The sequence below is a fragment of the Phasianus colchicus genome, chromosome 23 (assembly GCF_987193195.1).
Source record: "Phasianus colchicus chromosome 23, bPhaCol1.hap1.1, whole genome shotgun sequence".
Taxonomy (NCBI): Eukaryota; Metazoa; Chordata; class Aves; order Galliformes; family Phasianidae; genus Phasianus; species Phasianus colchicus.
Genome location: NC_143458.1, coordinates 4,146,479 through 4,165,367, shown reverse-complemented (window position 1 = coordinate 4,165,367; position 18,889 = coordinate 4,146,479). Strand labels below are relative to the sequence as shown.

Genomic DNA, 18,889 nt, shown 5'->3' with positions numbered 1-18,889 from the left:
CAAGGTTTCAACACGGTGAAGCTCCAGGAAATACAGCAATGTCGATGGGCATCTGCCCAGTTAGAAGCACTAATCCTAACAGAGCAAGGGCTGTGAATTATTTATGAAACAACTCTTTTTTTTTTTCCTTCTTACAGTCCAACTCCAAAAAATCCACAACATGCTGGAAACATCTGGCTCTTTATCTGTAACAACTGATATGTCTGCTTGAAATACATTAACAGGCTTCTGGATGTGTTTGATAGCAAATGCAGACCTTCTGCACTCAGGTGTCAGCAGACAGCTCACAAAAGGCTCACACAGCCTTGTGAGGAGCATGGCAGCCCAAAGAGCTGAGCAAGCATCATGGAAACCAGTTGTTGAGGTACAAATCCTACCTTCAGCTCGCATCCCAGTGCTGCCACGCCACTTTAGATCAGGTGTTAGCAAAGATGCCAGCTTTTCTGCAGCCTTTCTCCACCTACTCTGTCCCACAGCCACATAAGATGGAACTCACCCACGATAACAGTTGATGCAACACTTCTTTCCTTCTGAATGACAACAAGAACGAAGCTAAAGATTGATAACTTCGCAGTTACTCAGTAAAGCAGCTAGTTGAGGAGATGTACTATCTGTTAAACCAGAAATATCCCCTTTTACATAACCCCAGCAACATCAGCAATGGAGCATCTGGTTTGCCCAGAGATAAACTTCTCCGTAAGTGATCTCATTGTTCTTTTGCCTCAGTATGAATGATGGGATGCAGCGTAAGAGAAAAGCTCCATCTGCCTGCTCTGCAAGGGCTGGAGCTTGCTTCCCCAGCCGCTAACAGCCAGACCACCCAGCATCTCCCAGCTCAGACAGCAGGCACAGCTTCCACAATGTAGGCTCCAAAAAGCTTTTTGTGTTATCTTCCAGACATATTTTGTCTTCGGTTCCAAACAGACACACAGTGTACTTACAAAACAATATTTACATTTGAGAGCATTGCCATTAACCAGTTGTGTTGATTTTTATTTTTTTTTTTTCCTTCTTCCTTTACTTTTGAAGGTCAGTCATAAATAATTCAGAGCTACACAGTGAAGGAACATATAATGCTCAACCTTTTACATACACCAGGGTTAAAGGACAACTTACCATCAACAGAAAAATCCCAGACGTGGTAATCTGTGCATTGCTACATACATTGTGTGAGTCTAAGCACAGGCATAAGCACAAAACCAGGAGGTGTTTCAAGGAATTCACTCACCACCATGCACAGAAGTACTTCATGCAGGATGCTGATAGGTCACCTTATCTCAACGTGCAGTTAGGAGCATAGCTAAGCATACACTGACTTCATTAAAGCCTCAGACTGTTTACAATTTGTCATTTCTCAGCTACAGCCTGTGGCTCAAGGAATCTTCAAGTTACTCCTTGCAAAAAAGCTAGGGTGGTGTAAAGGAGGAGATCTCACCATGCTTGCCTGGTTCCTATGCTCTACCACACCTCACTACCAATCAGCATCACATTGAAAACTCCATTTGCTGGGCTTCTATCCTGACCAAGCTCAGTTGTTCTGTCTCCAAATTTTATCTTCCACAAGGCAGGGAGAATATTCTTGTGTTTCACAACCAGGACAAGACTCCTGAGTAGCTCTTCACCTGAAGTTTTGGCTGCCTTCAGCTCTCAGCAGCTGTCCTCTTTGGAGGAGGCTATTAAAAACCATTTGTTTGTAATGCAGTCAAAGTAACAGCGTGGTTCACATTGCTATCCCTTTACAACCTGTTTATGGAGATTCTCCTTAATTCTCACAGTAACACATCATGACAGCTTGCTCAGAAGTTCACTAAAACATCTGCAATGAAAGCAACCAAAACTATTGCTCCAACAGAAAGAACTCACTCCTGCCTCTCCTCTAACAAACTTCCTGTCTTCAGGTTACCAAAGACAGAGGAAGTAATTATAAGTTAAAAATCCAAGCACAGCAACACAGGAGGACCAAGTAGATCAAAGGGCAATAACCTAAACCTCAACCCTCCTGTGTTTTCAGAGCAGCAGTGTTGCCTAGTAATTCCAGTAACTGAACACCCCCCACATTCAGTTTCCAGCTAGAAAAAGGATGTAATGATACAGATGGCTGCAATAGATCTGCTCAGTCTTCCTTCAAAAGGAGGCAATATTACTGAAGCCTGAATGTTTCATTGGATCTTTAAGCATCAATTACTCAATTCTTGTCTCCATCAACAAGATGTGAGGGACATAGGGATAGAAGTACATCACAAGTCTTTATTCCAGAAGATAAAGTATTTTCCTTGCTTATTCCATATTTTTTTTTTAAGATTTTATGGACATTACTGTAAGAGAAAAAATAACCTCAAATTCAACTTTGCTAGCACAGGCTTTTAGCAGCTTGCTTGTGCTTCTAACGTGGCTGTTGGTCGTTGAACTGGAACTCTAGTCCTAAGTTAAGAATATGTCACACTAAGAAACTCCACCTGCATAAGTAGTCAAAATTAGAAGCTGAAGCAGAAAAGGTATTTCATGAGGTATTTCAAGCTTTGGTATTCAGCCAATACAAACTGAAAGCAAAAAGGTGTAGCAGGTGACGCAGCCTAATTGAACCAGAATAACTCACTTCAAACCATCTTCTGGTGCAGTAATCCAAAGCTCAAACATCTGGAAGTTGGCTCCATGTAGTTCCTGTCCGGATACAAACAAGCAAAAGCTTCCTAAAGTATTGTACATTCATTCCTGTTTGCAAACTGAGCTGGTTATTATGCAAAGTGGTTTCCTCCAAGCAATGAAAACTCAATCCTCTTCCTACCCAGGGAGTGGGGACAGATTCTATTTGCATGTCTCAAGCTCAGAGATTCAATGGTTTGTTTTCTTTTGTCTAAGAAAGCGGTAGTGGGAGGTGGGGAGGGAAGAGCATCACCTCCCAAGTGCCAATTTCCACAGTACTTCAAAGCTCTCCGAAAGCAGAGGTTCCCAAGCACCACCTCTGCATTTTCCCCAGTGTCTCCAATTACAATCTAAACCTAGTTGCATCACTTGTAGTCATAGCAGCCTAAGAGAAGGAACAAAGCCCTCTGTGCAGCCGACACACAGTAAGTGGTTGAAGGGTGGTATCTTCATTGCTTGCTTCAGTGAAGACTGTGTCCTATCCAAGTCAGGCTGCAGGGTTGATTAATCCCATGAAATGTACAGCCATACAAGTGCCACTCAAGACAGATTTATCTTGTATCTGTCAGATCCGGGAAATGACTCACCAAAAGTTGAGATCTGCTTTCCTGTAGCATCTATTCCTGACTTGATGGTCAACCACTACAGTGATGCAAGATAGATATTGAGAATTAACCTGCATACAGGATACAGAGGGCATCTGAATGTGACACAGAAGAAGGTGCAGGTGCTAACCTAGGAAAGGATAGTGAAAGGAGTGAACCAGTGAACACTTTCCTCCACATCTTGAATGACAAGAAAAGGAAAATCCTGTTCCGTGCTCAGTGTTCCTGGCAAAGGCACAGTGTTCTAAATGACTGAACCAGCATGCAAGTGAGCATCCTCAGCTAACAGCATACCAATGAGATTTTCCCCCACATCGCTTCTAATTTCCATTTCTACCTTTAACCTTGTTGTCCTTCCCACTCCCTCACCTCCATCTTTTAAAAATATTTTGTATTTTAAGTTCGTTGCAGAAATACAGTTTGGAGCTTTTCCAGGTTGGAGCCTTCAAGTCCCTGTCAGCAGAAGCCTGTGAGTTAGAGAGAAATTTGCAAAAATCTGACACCTGCCACTTTCCATTGAGCTTTGGGTGGAAAATGTCCCTGGCTTCTTCCATTTTTAATGTCAGACTCAGCCTGGCGGAAGAGATTACCTCCAGGTAAAGTCATTCAGAACAGGAGTTTGTGTCTGCCAAGCCCCTCCTCTTTCACCACCCTGCTGATGCACCAGAACAGCAACGTGTATTTGGGCTGAGCATTGCTTTTTCAGTGGCAGTGTCTAATAGAGGAGGTGCACGCTGTCTGTAATTGAGGATTGCTGCCTCTCAGATTGTCTGTCTGAAGCTAGAGCCAATGATATCTGAATGAGAATTTTCCGCCGCAGGAATGGAGCAAGCATGATAAAAATGATAGAGATCTGATCACCTCAAGGGACAGAAGAGATGCCACAAGTCAGCAATTGGGGAACCTCCAGCTTCTCAGAAATGTAACAGCCCCCAGATGTGTAGGAAAGGGGAGAATCTCAGCTGTACAGTTTTGTTCCAGAGGTTATGGGATTATGCACTGTAGCTTTTCCCAGCCTGAGCTGTGTCTTAACCTAGCAAACAGCCTCCCCCTATGCTATCTATCAGCACTTCCACAACTCTATGCTGCAATTAGGAATGAAACAATCATTAAGAAGCTACAAGAGTTTGCCAGAGTCTATTGGGTGTATTCAGCATTAGCATGGATGTCGGTGAGCTTTAGATTTGAAAGTATTTTTCTAAGAAATGGAACTTTGAAACACTCGGATTTTTCTCCCCACATTCTCCAAGATCAAGGTCTCCATCCTAGTAGGGGGTACAGCATGGAGGAACTGCCAGAAGAATACACCTATTTCAATGGGAACTACATAATGCTGTATTAGAGAGGTAATGATCCGCTGTTGGACAGCATACAAGGTATGCAGACAGCTCCAAATAAAAAGGATGCTGCCTTGAAGGTGAAACATTCAGACTAAGACTCAAGTAATAGCCTGTAGGTTGCCTACAGTTACCAGCCCTGGCAGAATACTGAGATCTAACATCTCCCTTGCTTGTCTATATACACTTACTGGGGAACCTGTCTTCCTGACATTCCTCCAGGCCATCTCCAGCCCGAAGTCAAGGCACTCAAATTCATCAGCCAGCTATCTCAGATACCTAGATGCCCAGTGGAGATGCTTGGGGAAGTCTTGCACATCTGTACATTCCCCACTGAGCTTAATGGATTCCTTTAGTACAACACAAAGTAGGTTTTTTAGTCACATCTTCAGAAACTTGCTTCAAATGTCATTTTGAGCTGAATATTATAACCTGAATGTTCTAAAATAGAAGGAAATGGAAGCAAAAGATGTCATTCTTTCCTCACTAATGTCGTAAGATACTGATGCTCTTTATTTATTGATGTTGTGCTCTCACTCCAGCCTAGCAATCTCAACAACTTCATGAATATTTCTGTGTGCACAGGAAGGAAATTGTTATGCGTCTGTCCTTACTATAGGGACTGTGAAGTTTTTTTCCTTAGAGATGCTAGGCTATTGTAATTCAGCTTTCAAGAAGCTTGAACAAACCTGTCTTGTCCACCTGCTTTCCTTTCACTAAAACTAAAAGGAAGCAAGGGCTGCAGCACAGTAGTTTACAGAACAGAAGTCATCATAAAGAAACAAACAGCGAAGGAAAGAAATAGCACCATCATTACTGGCAGAAGTGTGGTCAAAATCAAGGAAAAAAGAACACACCAAATTGACCTCTGCCTATGCTTTGGAGGCTCCATTGCTTCAGCCCATCTCTTAACAGCAACCATACATTTCAATCTATCAGCTTACTGATGGTACATTTTGTCCTATCATCCAATCACCAACATGAATTTCAAAGCACCAACCCCAAGGACACCAAGGAACACCACTCATGTAGTCAACAGGTAAAGAGTTGCTGTCTGAATCCAATAATACAGCTGTTGCCCATCGCTCTCATTGCTGACCCCTGCATTCCCTGTGTTCCCAGGCATGGCTGTAATTTGATCAGTACATCAGGTAAAGCTGTGTCCTTTTATTTCATGCCAATTTATTGGAAGTCTCCCATCTGAATATTGCCCATGATGCAATGACTCACTCTAATTGCCAAGATCTAGGTCTCGAGTTTGATTTGTGCCACTGAAACTGTCAGGAAAGGTTTCCCAGTTGAGCAGTAAACCTTTCCAAGTGTCTTTTAGCCATTGCAGAGACAGCATCAGAACATCAGTGACCACGCTAGCATCTTAATAGGAGCTGAAAGAACAGGTCTTGGAACCTTCAGTCCTTACAGCTCACATTAAATTAGTAATATACATTAAATGATTATCTTAGGTGGCATTATTTAAACATAACCTCACAGGACATTTGCCTCGAGCAAACTGCAAGAGAAAAGCTGAGCAATTATGCACCTCACATATGCATGAGCGTACAACAAGTTTGCACATGTAAGTGTGCTTGGGCAGCTTCACAGACTTCAGCATTTTCAGAGCATATGGACACAGGGCAGCAACCCAAACCCATTAAGAATGCACTAAGCCAGCCCTTTTAAACTGAACCAGTCATTTTTCAACAGAACTAAAGTTCAATTTATCAGTGGGTATAATGCACACATCTAATCAGAAGAAAAATAGCTGGTGGTGCTCCCACCATAGGCATAGCACAGCATTTTGATGCCAACTGCAATGACCATAAAGCATGCAGACTGCCCTGAAACCATCCTAGATTTTTTGTTTCCTTATAACTGACTCCACACATTTCAGCCTGTCAGAACAGTTGCACGCTGCATTATATTGATGCAAGAGCAGAATAATAACAAAGAGAATATTTCAGCAATGCATTCAAGCTGTTCCAACCAAGAGGTAAATACGCTGCTCAACCCAGTAAGACATCAAGACCACAGCACACAGTCATTAAAACTAAATACTGAGCAATTTCAATAGAGGCATGCATGCTTCAGCATTCATATTATTCTTGGGATCTCCTAATCTTGACTCTGTAGAACTATATGTTCAATTTGGAATTGGTAAAAAATGGATTTATATCCTTATGGCTTTGTAAATGTTTCCTGCAACACTGGATACCTAATGAAATTATTCTGTCATTCTAGACACCACATTTAGAAGATTTGACTGCTGAAAAGGAAAACACAACTCAAGTGCAACAATTGTAAACACGAGAAGGAAGAAACACATCATGGCAAACCAAAACACACGCAACCTACAAACAACAGCCTTCATCTTATGATATGAAATCACTTCTAAGCATCTCAGAAAGACCATTTTCAGATGGTTAGCAAAGTAACAGCTTGTCGACTCTCAGAGAAAAGAGCAGATTCTGGTGGGTGCTCAAATCCAGCCACTCAATACCAACAGAACACAACTCCAGTTTATTGCTTCCCATTGGTTATTCTTGAATAAATAGGCTTTTAACATACCACATATTGCAAGTGAACTCTGTATTAGCAAGAGCTAAACCAAAAGCCCCAGGGACAGAGGGCTTCTGCCTGGCCCCTCGCTTGCAGCAAGCTGGCTGCCATTCAAAACCACATTACCCCCATCTCATCTTCACTTCGCAAGACTTTTTAACCCTGACCTAGAAGAAAACAAATGTTTTTAGAGAGCAAACCCACAAATCTCCACCGGTGATTTTAATTCCAAACTTTTTGCCCCTGCTGTGGCAGGTCACTGTAGCAGCATGGGGATTAGGACACCTATTAAGCAATTGGGTGACGTTTTCAGATTTGTTTCCTGCAGTCTTGCAAACAGCTGCTGCACATCTTTGTCCACTTATAAATTGAGTTAGGTGATCAGCAGCAGCCAACAGATCGGTTTTACACATGTCATGGTTACAAGTAATGAGATTAATAAATGAGAGAGAGATTTCTACAAATAAGACATTTCCTCGCCTTCTCTGGTTTGGAGCAAATCTTCCTGTTTCCTTTTGGAGCCCAAAGACCTTACCCCATTGCTGACTGCTTTTAGGGGATTCAGTCTCACTCAATCCTCCTCTAAAGTCTTTTTTTCTTACGCTGTATTTATTTGACACTAACTTCACATGCCCAAACTACATCCCTACTCCAGAAGAGATTCATTTACTCTAAAAACATAATTAAAAAACAAAACAAAAAACCTCACAAATCCAATTAAAGATGAGTATCTTACTACTTAGATACTTACTCACTTGCTGCAGCCTCAGACTTTGCTGCTCTGCTGTCGTTGCTGTGCTTTCCATTGCATTGTACAGAGCTTTCTGGGAAAATGGAATAATATCCAGCATTAGCTATTTATTTTTTAATTTAGTTACATATATGTGGTATGCTGTTCTATTTCATTGTAAGGGTGTATTCTTACAGGATGAATGCTTGGATACTAAGCTGTGTGGCCTGAGCTGCTTTAAGACTAAGTAGAGCTTTAAGAAGCTTTTTAGTTGTTTGTTTCCCTACTGAAGATGCACTTACTGACAGCGAGTGCTAAGGCTTGTTGAAGTGAGACTTTTGACTAATATTAAATGACTAATGGTGCTTTTATGATCAATTATTGAAGCCTGCATGAGAGAGGAGAGACTTCCAAACAACTGGTTTGTAAGTAAAAGTTTAAGCACTGATGTGGTGCAAAGTAAACTCTCCAACAGCAGGCTTGTGAAAGCTGTATGGAGGGTTTTATTTTCTGCCCTCTGTGTCTGCTTTGAGCTTTCCCATAAAGAGGCTGACTTATTTTCATGGCTTGCTTTGTCAAAGTATGTTTTGCCAAAGGCTGAACCTAGCAGAGCTTTGCTCAGCAGTTTCACCATGTTCTTTTGATTGTCCTTATAGATGGCACCTGCCTTTCTACTGGCTGCATCAAAAAGCTGCTTCACTAACTTCATCTGAATGGAGTAACTTTGTACTCAGAGTCTCGGAGGGCAGACAAAAAGAATAGATAGAAGAGGGCTGGGTTTGCAATTGCTGTGTTTTTCTCCACTCTTGGAGAAAAGGTGATAATATAGAGCTGCATTGCTTGCTTTTTCTTTTCCTGAATGTGCAAGGAAGATGTATGTTTAGGTTTAGAGAGGATCTGTCTACAAGTTTCTGCTAGCTAAGGTGTAGGAATGAGCTAAGAAGGGCTGAGCAGGTTCTAGGGATGTATGGGTTTAGGAGTGTATTTTTCTTGATGGGACTTAAAGCAATGTGGAGGAGGCTGATGTTGATGTGATACTGGGGAAGAACAGGAGAAGCTGATGTGTGGCCCATGAGGGTTTCTACAGGTGTTCAGCTATTTTAATCCAAACCTTAATTTTTTTTAGCATTTATGACAGCAGTAGTTCATCTACTCTGCTCTTCCCCTGCTGAGAAATGTATGACATACCTTTTCCATGCTGTGCTGGTGTTGTATGAGAGGAGGAGAAATAATTTATGAGCCTGCTGGAAGAATGAGCCCCTTCTGGGGATTAAAAACAAAAATAGTGTACTGTTGATAAGACCTACATAAGCCCCAAATAATCAGCAGAGGTCTTGAGAGAGGATGTGCTCGTGTGAGTGGCACGTCTGTCCTAGCATATGCCTTCCCCAGCCCTTACTGGGTGACACTGGAGGAACATACCCTTGCCATAACAGGTACAAAAACCAGAGGGGGAATCCCCACTGAACCCCAACGTGTGGTTTCCTCTCGAGGAGCTTACTAGAAGGACTGCAGCAGGCTGAGGAATGGCTTGTTTGAGATGATGGAGGACACTTTACATGCGTGGGCTCTTCTGATTCTTGGGATCCTCCCCTATTCTGCAGTCACCTCCCAGCTATCCCAGCTCTGTGCTTCTGTGGAGGATGGGCAGCTAGCACTGGGTGACACCACATCTCTCTCTTTGTTTCTGATGCATTTATTCTGTGAAAGCAAAGCAGCATGCTGGGTATTTACAGCATTGCTTGGGACATCTTCTGTCAGACTTGTAATGCAGTGAGACAGGCGCAGTGCTGCTTCCCTTCTGGAGGGGGTGGGAAAGGATTCAGTGCACTTTTCTCCATTGATTTATGTCCTACACTGAAAATTGATGATATTTCCTCAGATCCACTCAACCATTTGAAAGCAAGCAGCCTGTTTGATCAAGTGTGGGAGGGGAAGTTAGGAGGGTATCCAGCTCCCAGCTGTAGTGTGTGATGCTCTGTAGGAATATTCCATTCACCTGTGCTGTCAGGCTGTATTAGCCAATTCCATCAATTACTCAATGTCCATCAATTTTCTCACTGTTACAGAGAACAGATGTTTTGGAGAGGAGTCATGGTTTTATTTCTACCTGTGAAGCAAGGAGAGGTAAAGGAAGCTGCTTAAAACACGATATAGGAAGAAAATTGCCATCCTGTTACTTCTCTCAAATGGATCTACCTGTATCTCAAGTCCAACTTTGTCTGGGGTAGCAATGTGTCCATCTTCCAGTAAACGCTTGCAAAGCTCACACATTAATAAGGAGTTAGGGTAATTAAGTCCTATAGAGCTTCTTATAGCCCTGGTGCCTGTATAGCTGTGGTAACAGATTGGCATGGAGCAGCCATCTGAACACTCAATCAGCTTCTTGGTTGCTTTCACAGCTCCTGTGGTCTTCCAAGTGGCCAACATTACCCTTCTGCTCCTCTCTGTGTGGGAAAGCTGCAAGGTCTTGGTTTATTTGTGCTGGAGTTGTACCCTGGGGTAGGCAGGTAAAGGTGTGAGCGTGCCCTGTGCGTGTGAAATACAACAGATCAGAGCAGGTGTGTGTGTAAAACAACACCGTTCCCATGGCCTTGCTGGAAGCAGTGAGATTTAAAAGCATTTTAGAGAAGCATTAAAAAGTTCAGTTCTGTTTGTTTCGGTTCAAAGGTGGATGGGACTGTGTGTGAGCTCTGCTCCCTATTAGATTGGATTCCTCTTACGGAAACTGTTTTGTCTTCACAGCAGAAAAGCTGGTAAAGCTGAGCTGGTATTTCTTAAACATGCACGGTTTGATCAAATCTTGGGGTTTTTCTTTCCTAGTGAGTCAGACCTACTCAAAAAGGAAAAAAAAAAAAAAAAAACTAGATAAGAAGCAAGCCTTTAGTAAGTCCAAAAGCTTTAATTCTGGAGCTTATCCCACTGCATAGACATTGCATATGTTGAATGTGTACACATGAATGTGTTTGTAGTTCTGAAGTGCTTTTCCTGAGGGATGAATCTGGTTCTTTTTCCATGCTGGGTTTCACCGCCTCCAAACTTCACCACTCCAACACTCGTAAAATCCTTGCATCTCCTCCCGAGGTAAATCTCTGTATGTTACAGCTAGAAGTTAGCTCTACCTCACCCACATGACTGGTCTTCACTATTAATCCCAGCTGATGGCAGGGAGGGGCTCTTCTGGGAGGCAGCCATGTGGTGAACATTGAGCGCAGTGTTTTTCCCCCCGCTTCTCTCCTTTCCTTTTCAGACGTGCAAAATCACTCCGTGCTGCTGTCGATGTGAACTCCTTGCTGCTCCGTCTCCTCTCTTCCAGAAACTCCAGGCCCTGAATTAGCAGCTACGGATCTGTGAGCTGTATCTGGACAGAATACGGACAAGGAGATGAATATCAGAAAGGAAGAAGGAGTGAAGTTGGTTATTTCTCTGGCACATGGATGCAATTACTCTCGGCGCATTCCAGAGGCGTTCTTTTGAATCCTGTGCAGGTCTGCCTGCCGTTCCTGGGAGAGAGAAGGCAGAAGGGAGGAAAAGTCCCTTTCTCACACGGAGACGGAATGTCTGCACTTTCCATCCTCTTTTTAGGTAGGTTGGCTTTTTGGTGTTTGACCTAACTTCCATTTGCTCCTCTCTGTGCGACTGAGGTTCGTTTCTGATGAGCCATTCGGATCTGCAAAGGAAAAAAACTTTTATGGCAAACTCCGTTTTCTGTGTTTGGGTTCAGTGCTTTTTGTGTTGCTTTAGTTATTAACAGGTTGATGGCCAGGAACCTTTGAATATCCAAATTTGTTATTATTTTTGTTTGTTTAGGAGTAATGGTCATACAGACCCCTCTTGGAATGTGTTTTTAGTTTAAAAAAGGCAGCGTTTTTGAACAGTGTACCATAAAGGGGTTTGAACCTCTTTGATAAAATAAGGTGAACAAAATGTCTTTGTTCCAGGCATAGTGTCAGATTTGTGTAACTGTTTTGCTTTGCTCAAATATTTAACGTTCAGGTTTTTAGAATAAAAAAGGGTTATTGTTTCCAATTGATGCCTCTGATTAAAAACAGATGTGTTGAAGTGCAAGAGGGAGGAGTTAAAGGGGGAAAGAATGGGAGAAGGAGGGGGAACAAAAGGGAGACAGTAAGAAAAAGGAGGGAAAAAGGCTGCTGAAATAAAGGGGGGGAAAGGTATAAGTTAATGGTTGAATAGGAGCAGAGAACGGGAGAGGAGACTAAAGAAAGAGAATGGAAGCTGAAGGGCTGAACAGAGCTGTTTGGTAAAGCCTATGGAGAAAGGGTTTGCAGTCCTGAGGTCTGTTGGGGAGCTTGCATATGGGACTGACTCAGAAGCAGTCTGGGTATCTGCATCTCCAGAGGCACTGGGATGTGATGAGTGAGCTTCTGTCTTCATTCTGCTCACCACGTAGTGCTGACAAGCAGACAGCTCTGAAATCTGTTGTGCTTGAGCAGATCTATGATTCCTGGGTCCTCCTGCTCCCCAGAACCCCGGGTACTGGTGTGAATGGGGCACAGGTCTTTGATTCCCATGGAAGAGCCAAGTCCCACAGGGTGATGGGCTGATGTGGGTGGACACAGAATAAAGGCTTCAGACAGGATGATAGGAAGAAATGCTATGGGGAACAGCCTTCATTCAGTCTCACAGGTGTGAAACATGGACCAGCCAGAGTTCTAAATGTCCAGAAGGCAGGTAGGTGGGTTCTCATAGAGGCCACGTGTTGAAGGCTTGGAGCAGAAGGGATAAGCTGCTGCCATAGGATGGGTGTTGTAGTGATACAGTAACTCTCTTTTGTATGACCACTGCTGGTTTTATTGGGGGGGACACAATGGCCTTTAACCATTCTTCCTTCTTTGGGATTTCTGTAATGCTTACAAGGCATAAGCCCAGCAGAGAAGACAAGCCTTGAAGAGCTTTTGCATTTAATCAACATCTGAGTTCCTCAGTTTCTCTAGTTGTTGTTCCAGCTGTGGCAAGGGGAGGACGAGCAGCTCCCAAAGCTCACAGCCAAACCAGGAATGCCTGGTTTCCTGGTGCTTTGTTAGTGTTGAACTGCCCTGTGATTTACCCTTGTTGTATTTGTGTTGTCGATGGGCAATTTGGTCATCCAGCTTTGAATCCAGCTTCATTTACTGATATTGGAAGCATTTTTTAGGGAACATGAAATATTGCTGTCTGTGTTCCAGTCTTGTGGCTGGGAGAAAGCAAGGAGATAGGGGACCTCCTTTGCTAGCCTGAGAAAGTAGTGGAAAGGTGTATAAGTATCAGTGAGTGCGTGCTTTTGCTCACTGCTGAAGTGAAGGATTGTGGAGAATAGGAGTTTGAAGCCAAGGAAGCCTTAAAGGAAAGTTGCTGGCTCAGAACATTCATATTGACAGTATATATATGGTCCTGTTTACCTACAGGTAAGTAGACAGCTGTGCGAGGAGACAGGGAAAAGGAGACAAAGAGTTGGAAGGAGGCTTTAAAAACATGACAAGAATGAAGACTTTACTAAATGTGGGCTGAGCAAGACTGTAATCATAGTTCTGTAATGGGGGCAAGGTGGAGGAAGCAGAGAGGAGCCATAAATGTCCTTTGCCTTTTCCCATCACCCTGTCCAAGTCAATTTTGAGTATTTTTAACAAACCTTCTGCTAAAGATGTATTTGATTACAAGAAAATAAATTTAGTTGTGTGATATCTGTACACCTACTTTTGACTCTGGTATTACATGTATCACTTGTTGGCTAGTGTATGTGCTTTGCCTTTCAGAAAGCAAGGGGTTCAAGATCCAAAGGAGGAGATGTGCCAAACCAATGCAGGCATTCAGCTTTCACATGTCCTGCTACTGAGATGGGATCTTTGCATTAGAACATTAGGGGTTGCTCTCCACAATGCCCTAATTGCTCCCTTTTGCTTTATGAGGAATAGGCAGCTGCTTGTCCATAGGAGTTCTCCTGCAGGAAAGAATGGCCGAGAGTCTTTTGTATCTTAGCTTCAGCCTCAGTATCTGCAAAGGGGCTGTCTTCATGGCTTCTCTAATGCTGGCTAGCCATTAGGATGTAAGGAAGCCAACCCTCTATGATACAGCACAGATAGATGCCTTGGGAGCCAAGGCTTTGCTCCCTCTCTATGTGGTGTCTTTGGGAAAAGATGAGTAGGATTTAGTGATTGATGGGACAGGGAATTGTATGTACCATGCTGAGGCTGATGGATGAGGGTGCAGCTGGTAGCTCTGATTTGTGCACTCAGTCTGGCTTATGATATGGTGTGCTCAATGGGTGTATTACACAGGAGTGATTCTGCTGAAGTGGATGCAGCCGTAATGACAGAACTACCTTCTATGCAGATGTAGCAGAGCTCTGTTCTCCCAGCTCTAAGGTCAGTGACTCCCTTACAGGGCTGTCCCAGAGGTGCACAGCTGCTGCACTGAACACCAAGACTCGATCGTCTCACTGTGCTGGGAAAGGTTATGGTGCAAATCCCTGTAGTGCTTGTTGGCATGAGCAATTGGGTCTGACAGCATGCATTTGCCTAGGTATCCACCAGACTTGTAGCCTGAAAATCCTTGCTGAAATGGGAGCTGCTCTGCAGCATTTGGCAGTGGCAGGTCAGCCTGGGGCTGTGCTTTTCTACATTGACTCTCAGACTTCTGAGGCTTGCTTCCCCTCCTGCTTTAAGAGCATAGGCATCCTGAATGGTGCCCTGTCATGCTTCCTTAAAGCCCTTCTCCTTAAAACTGCAATATGTTCCAGGAAAGCCAAGAACAACTGCATTGTTTAAAAAAAAAAACAAACCAAAAAACAGCAGTCCTGCTTCCAGCGGGGTTACTGAACTTTTTAATAGACTGCTTCTGCCTGAACTAGTAAAAAGCAAGGGAGATGTTTTAAGCAAATGGAATATTAAATTGATAGATCTTATTTCTGCTCTGGGTACTTCCCAAATTTCGGAGGTTATGGATGTGGGATACATTTGCAACCTCCTGGTTTTCTCGTGGCTCCTTCTGTTGGCTTTATCTGTTTGTTTCATGGGGGTATTCAGGTGGGGCAAGGATTTGCCCCATGCTTTAACAGCACTTAATTCCAAGCTTGGGATTGGAATAGGAAAATATAAATCTGTGGTTGTGAATAAGGCTTCTGTATGGGATTCTGCCATTGGGTTTAATCTTTTCCTTCATTATGTTATGAAGGAATGCAGGCAGTCACTCTTGGTGCATCAAGCCTAAGAGGAGGCTGTTCTTCCAAAGTCCTCTTCATAAGAGCTGATAATTGCAAGCACTCATTTTCTTCAGCAGTCAACGAAACAGCAACTGGATGCAAGAACTGTTGGGAGGTGTGAATTTAGCTGTAGGACAGGGCCAAGAGCTCCTTTCTTTAACAAACCCCAGGGAAATGGAGCAAAGAGAAGATGTGTGTCTGTTTGCTGCTCCAGGGGCAATTCAAGGAGGCAAGACACAATTGAGTGAGCTGCTATCTGGTGGGATATCAGAGTTAACACTTCTTGTTGTGAGATGCAAATTCTTTTAAAGCCAGGGTGGGTTTGCATCACGTTTCCTATCAGAGCACTCAATAAAAATGTCCTCTCTTTCTCCAGCAGTGCTTTGTTTTACGTGAAAGTGTTTGGATTTCTAGCATTGAGAAAACCTGAGCTTTACTTTGAGGCCTGGTTTTATCCCAATTTTTCTGTTTTTACCATAAAAAGAAAAAAGGTAAACCTCTGGAGAGGGCGAAAGCAGCATGCCAAGTTAGGGTTGAAATACTGAAGCCTGATCTCTTAATCATGAGAAATAGTGTGCTGAGGGGAGGCAAGCTTTCTGAATTTCCCATGTGAAACAATTGGTGTTTGGCCACTGTGCCCACAGCAGGCCCTGTTTATACAGAATTAGTGGTCTGTTTCTGTGGGGCACTCGGGGCCACTTCAGAGGGATGCTGTGTGTAACAGCAGAGCAGGCTTCCCAGCAATGCCTGTCATTGCACAACTGGCTTGGAGACAGACCCTGATGTTTATCCTCTGGATCACAACAGATGCCCCTGTCTTCCTCAAGGCAAACACAGGACTTTATAGGGAACTTAACAGGTTTGCAGCCTGGGATTTGTTTGAGTTCTTAGGAACTGCCTGAAAAGAAATGTAAACAGTCACTCCAACAAAGCAAAGTGCATATTTGCAAAACCCTGCTTTGTGTGGAAACAGATTGTTATGTGATGCAGAATGTGTGTGTTTAGTAGCAATAAAGAGTGGTGTTACAAACTGCTTTCTGTGCCTCTTCGCTGCAGAAATTGCTCCCAAAGCTTTAGTCCAAAGCTTTAGTCCAACGATGCTTCTGGTTTCCAGCTAAAGCACCTCCCCTCTGTTAGCCAAGGCTTGTGTGTATTGCACGGTGCAGGTGTGAGTTCTGTATGTGTGCAAAGAAAGCTTGGCTCCTGGGGATGTAATGTTGTGCACACTGCTTGCACTAGTGTGACACAAAACAGAGGCTGCTTTGGGTGCAGTGGGAACTTGGCGGTGCCTTGTCTGAAAGATGAATGGGTCTCCTTTTTTCCTCAAGCTGTTTCTTCATCTGTTTTTAGAAATGGTTATTTTACAGAAGCAGCCCAGCAAAAAGCCAAGGGTGAAGTCAGGTCAGTGAATAGACACCGAGAGCACGGGGTAGTGGAAGATGAGGAGATGGAGAGAGCAGGAAGCAAAGCAATGGCAAATGTGGCAAGTGATGGGAAGTCAACAGGGGGAAGGAGGATCCTTCAGTTTACTTCTTCAGTTGCTTGAGTGGAATCATAAGGCAGCGGAGCTCTGCTACCAACAGCCTACATCTCCAGCCAGGGCTTCAGATCCTGCCTAAAACATCCTTTTTACATGGTACAATGTAAAAAACAGAGGACAGAGAAGGAAAGTGTTGGCAATAGAGCTCTATCTGTGGATTAGCACTCAAGATAGAGCTGGTTCTCTTTTCCAGAAGCTCACTGGGTACTGGAAAGAACCACCATGGAATGTGAGTAGGATGGAAGCTGCCCTGCCTCAACGTAACCACTGCTAGCTTTTCTAAAGTCCTTCTCCCTGTTGTCTCAGTTTTCCATGTGACTAATTAGGAAAACCTACGTTTTGTTTTCTAAGATGCAAAGAGGACTGAGCAATTGTGAAATGCATTGAAGCTGATGAACACCATGAAATAGTCATGACAAGTATTTTCCTGTTCCTTTATCTTTGCATTGGTTCTTAATTACATTTGTGCTTTTTTAAACTCAGCATTTCTCTTAATGGGCCAGACAGTTTCATGATGTTAGAACTGCTGTCCTTCGAGAATCAATATACATTACAGAGGGGATTTTCAGCCTAGCTTTTCTTCTGTGTATCTGACATCCCCATTTTAGTGGCAGCAAAATGAGTACGAAGCTTCAGTGTGACTTGTTCCTGACTGACTAGGTGGAAAGGTGAAAGTTCAGCTTAGTGCCTGCAGTTTAATTGCCTGTGGTAGGAAAAGGTCAGTGAGAATTTTGTTGTGCTTATAATCTGCATTTGCAGAAGGGAGGCTGTTCTCCTGGAAACAGTCTTTTGAAATGGAGCGTGCACAGTTAGAGGCAACTGCTGGCGATGACGGTAGGCTGCATGTTGGTCTGCCATAGCAATGCTGCTTGTGTAGCATCCTTTGTGCTAAGTGACATGTGTAAAGCTCTGGAGAGCTCAGTCCAACCAGCCAATATTGGGTAGAGAATACCTAGGAATTCCCAGTATTCCTACTCTTCTAATAGAGCAGGGAACTAAGACACAGATACGTGACACGACAAGGCAGCAGTATGGTTGTATGTCTTAAACCCTTGTGCTCTGATTCAAAATTATTGTCCTTTCTGTGTGTCCTAAAACACAAGGAGAAGTGATCAGTGGCAAACAATTGAATCCATCAGCCATCGTTTATCAAACAGTATCCTGAGCAGTCATTGGGATGACTTCTAAGAGATGGGGAGGTTTGAGTTATCACTGCTTAATTAAAAAGAAGTGGGATAATGGATTTTATAGCACCAATGTCATAGTGTGAATGTTACCAGAGGAGCCCTCACAAAAGAAATTGAGCTACCTGTGTTCAGTTCATGAGTTTACCTTCTCCCAAGTGGAGAATGATCTCATCTTGCTATTTAACATAGACCTGTAGAGCAGTTACAGCTCATTAAGCTGTTTCATTGCATGGAGCTGCTTGGTAGAGAAGAACGTGGAACCAGCTTTACTAGATGAAGGCCTGATGTCCCCCTGTCCTTACTTGTGGCTTTTGGTGAAAGGGAGCATCTTTTGGTCTCATACAGCACGTGCACAGCAGCACTCCAGAATGGAGCTGCTCCCTGTGCTCCTGCAGTTAGGAGCAGTAATATAGGAACTGCAAAACAAGCAGCATGCAGTCAGTGGCTTTGCCTGTGAGTGGTGTGCTCTGCTGGACTGCCTGAAGGTGAATCAGAAAGCAACAGCTAGGGAAGCACTGGGGCTAGGAATGGATGCAGCTGTAGCTCGTGGCAAATCGTACTGTTGGATCCCAGTGTTCTCCTTTTTTCACTGCATTGCCTACGACTTCCTTTGGCTTTTGAGGCTGTAAGGTTGTTTTCATCAGGTGGGTCTCTCCTTATGTGCTCAGGTGGCATTTAATGTAAGAGACTTCATCAGAACCAGTGCATGAAACACCAAGTGACCCTGTTCCCTTCCCCATGTGTGCCTCAGCAAAAAAAACCAGCAGAACGAGGTGGTTTTCCAGTGCTCGCAATATTTATGAGATGCATGTTGGCTGAGTCTCATTGCTCAGACTGCTTAGGCTATTTTTTTTTTGCTTTTTAAAGCCTTGATAAAATTTTAAAGGCCATACAAGTGTTTAATATGGATGTGAGGCTTTATCTGTAGGGTGGGGTGTTCGTGGGGGGGGGGAACCTTTCGTGTAACACAGCAGGGCTTGACTGTTGAACTAAAATAGTCAGACACTTCTTTTTCTGTTTCAAAAAAAAAAAAAAAGAAAAGAAAATTGAAGGGTTTTCAACCTTGAAGGCAAATCACTTTGTGACTTCATTG

The 18,889-nt window shown here is 43.4% G+C and overlaps 2 protein-coding genes and 1 long non-coding RNA gene across 5 annotated transcripts in view; 1 reads left to right on the top strand and 2 right to left on the bottom strand.

Moving 5' to 3' along the window:
* GRAMD1B (GRAM domain containing 1B) overlaps window positions 1-7,947 on the bottom strand; it is a 126,439-nt gene extending 118,492 nt beyond the window's left edge. Inside the window, exon 1 of the mRNA XM_090123758.1 lies at window positions 7,893-7,947. The gene's annotated coding sequence lies outside the window, so the exon portion shown is untranslated. The remainder of the gene's footprint in view (window positions 1-7,892) is intronic.
* A 3,066-nt stretch (window positions 7,948-11,013) lies between these two features.
* The window catches only part of CLMP (CXADR like cell adhesion molecule), a 38,068-nt gene continuing 30,192 nt past the window's right edge, over window positions 11,014-18,889 (top strand). Inside the window, exon 1 of one of the 2 annotated variants that reach the window (XM_090123760.1) lies at window positions 11,014-11,456. In XM_090123760.1, the coding sequence (XP_089979886.1) occupies window positions 11,309-11,456 (148 nt within the window). In that variant the 5' untranslated portion in view covers window positions 11,014-11,308. The remainder of the gene's footprint in view (window positions 11,457-18,889) is intronic. The other variant, XM_031599805.2, reaches the window with a different exon arrangement.
* The window catches only part of LOC116233099 (uncharacterized), a 37,567-nt gene continuing 30,132 nt past the window's right edge, over window positions 11,455-18,889 (bottom strand). The window contains exon 4 of one of the 2 annotated variants that reach the window (XR_016459659.1): window positions 11,455-11,541. This is a non-coding gene — a long non-coding RNA (uncharacterized LOC116233099). The remainder of the gene's footprint in view (window positions 11,542-18,889) is intronic. The other variant, XR_016459658.1, reaches the window with a different exon arrangement.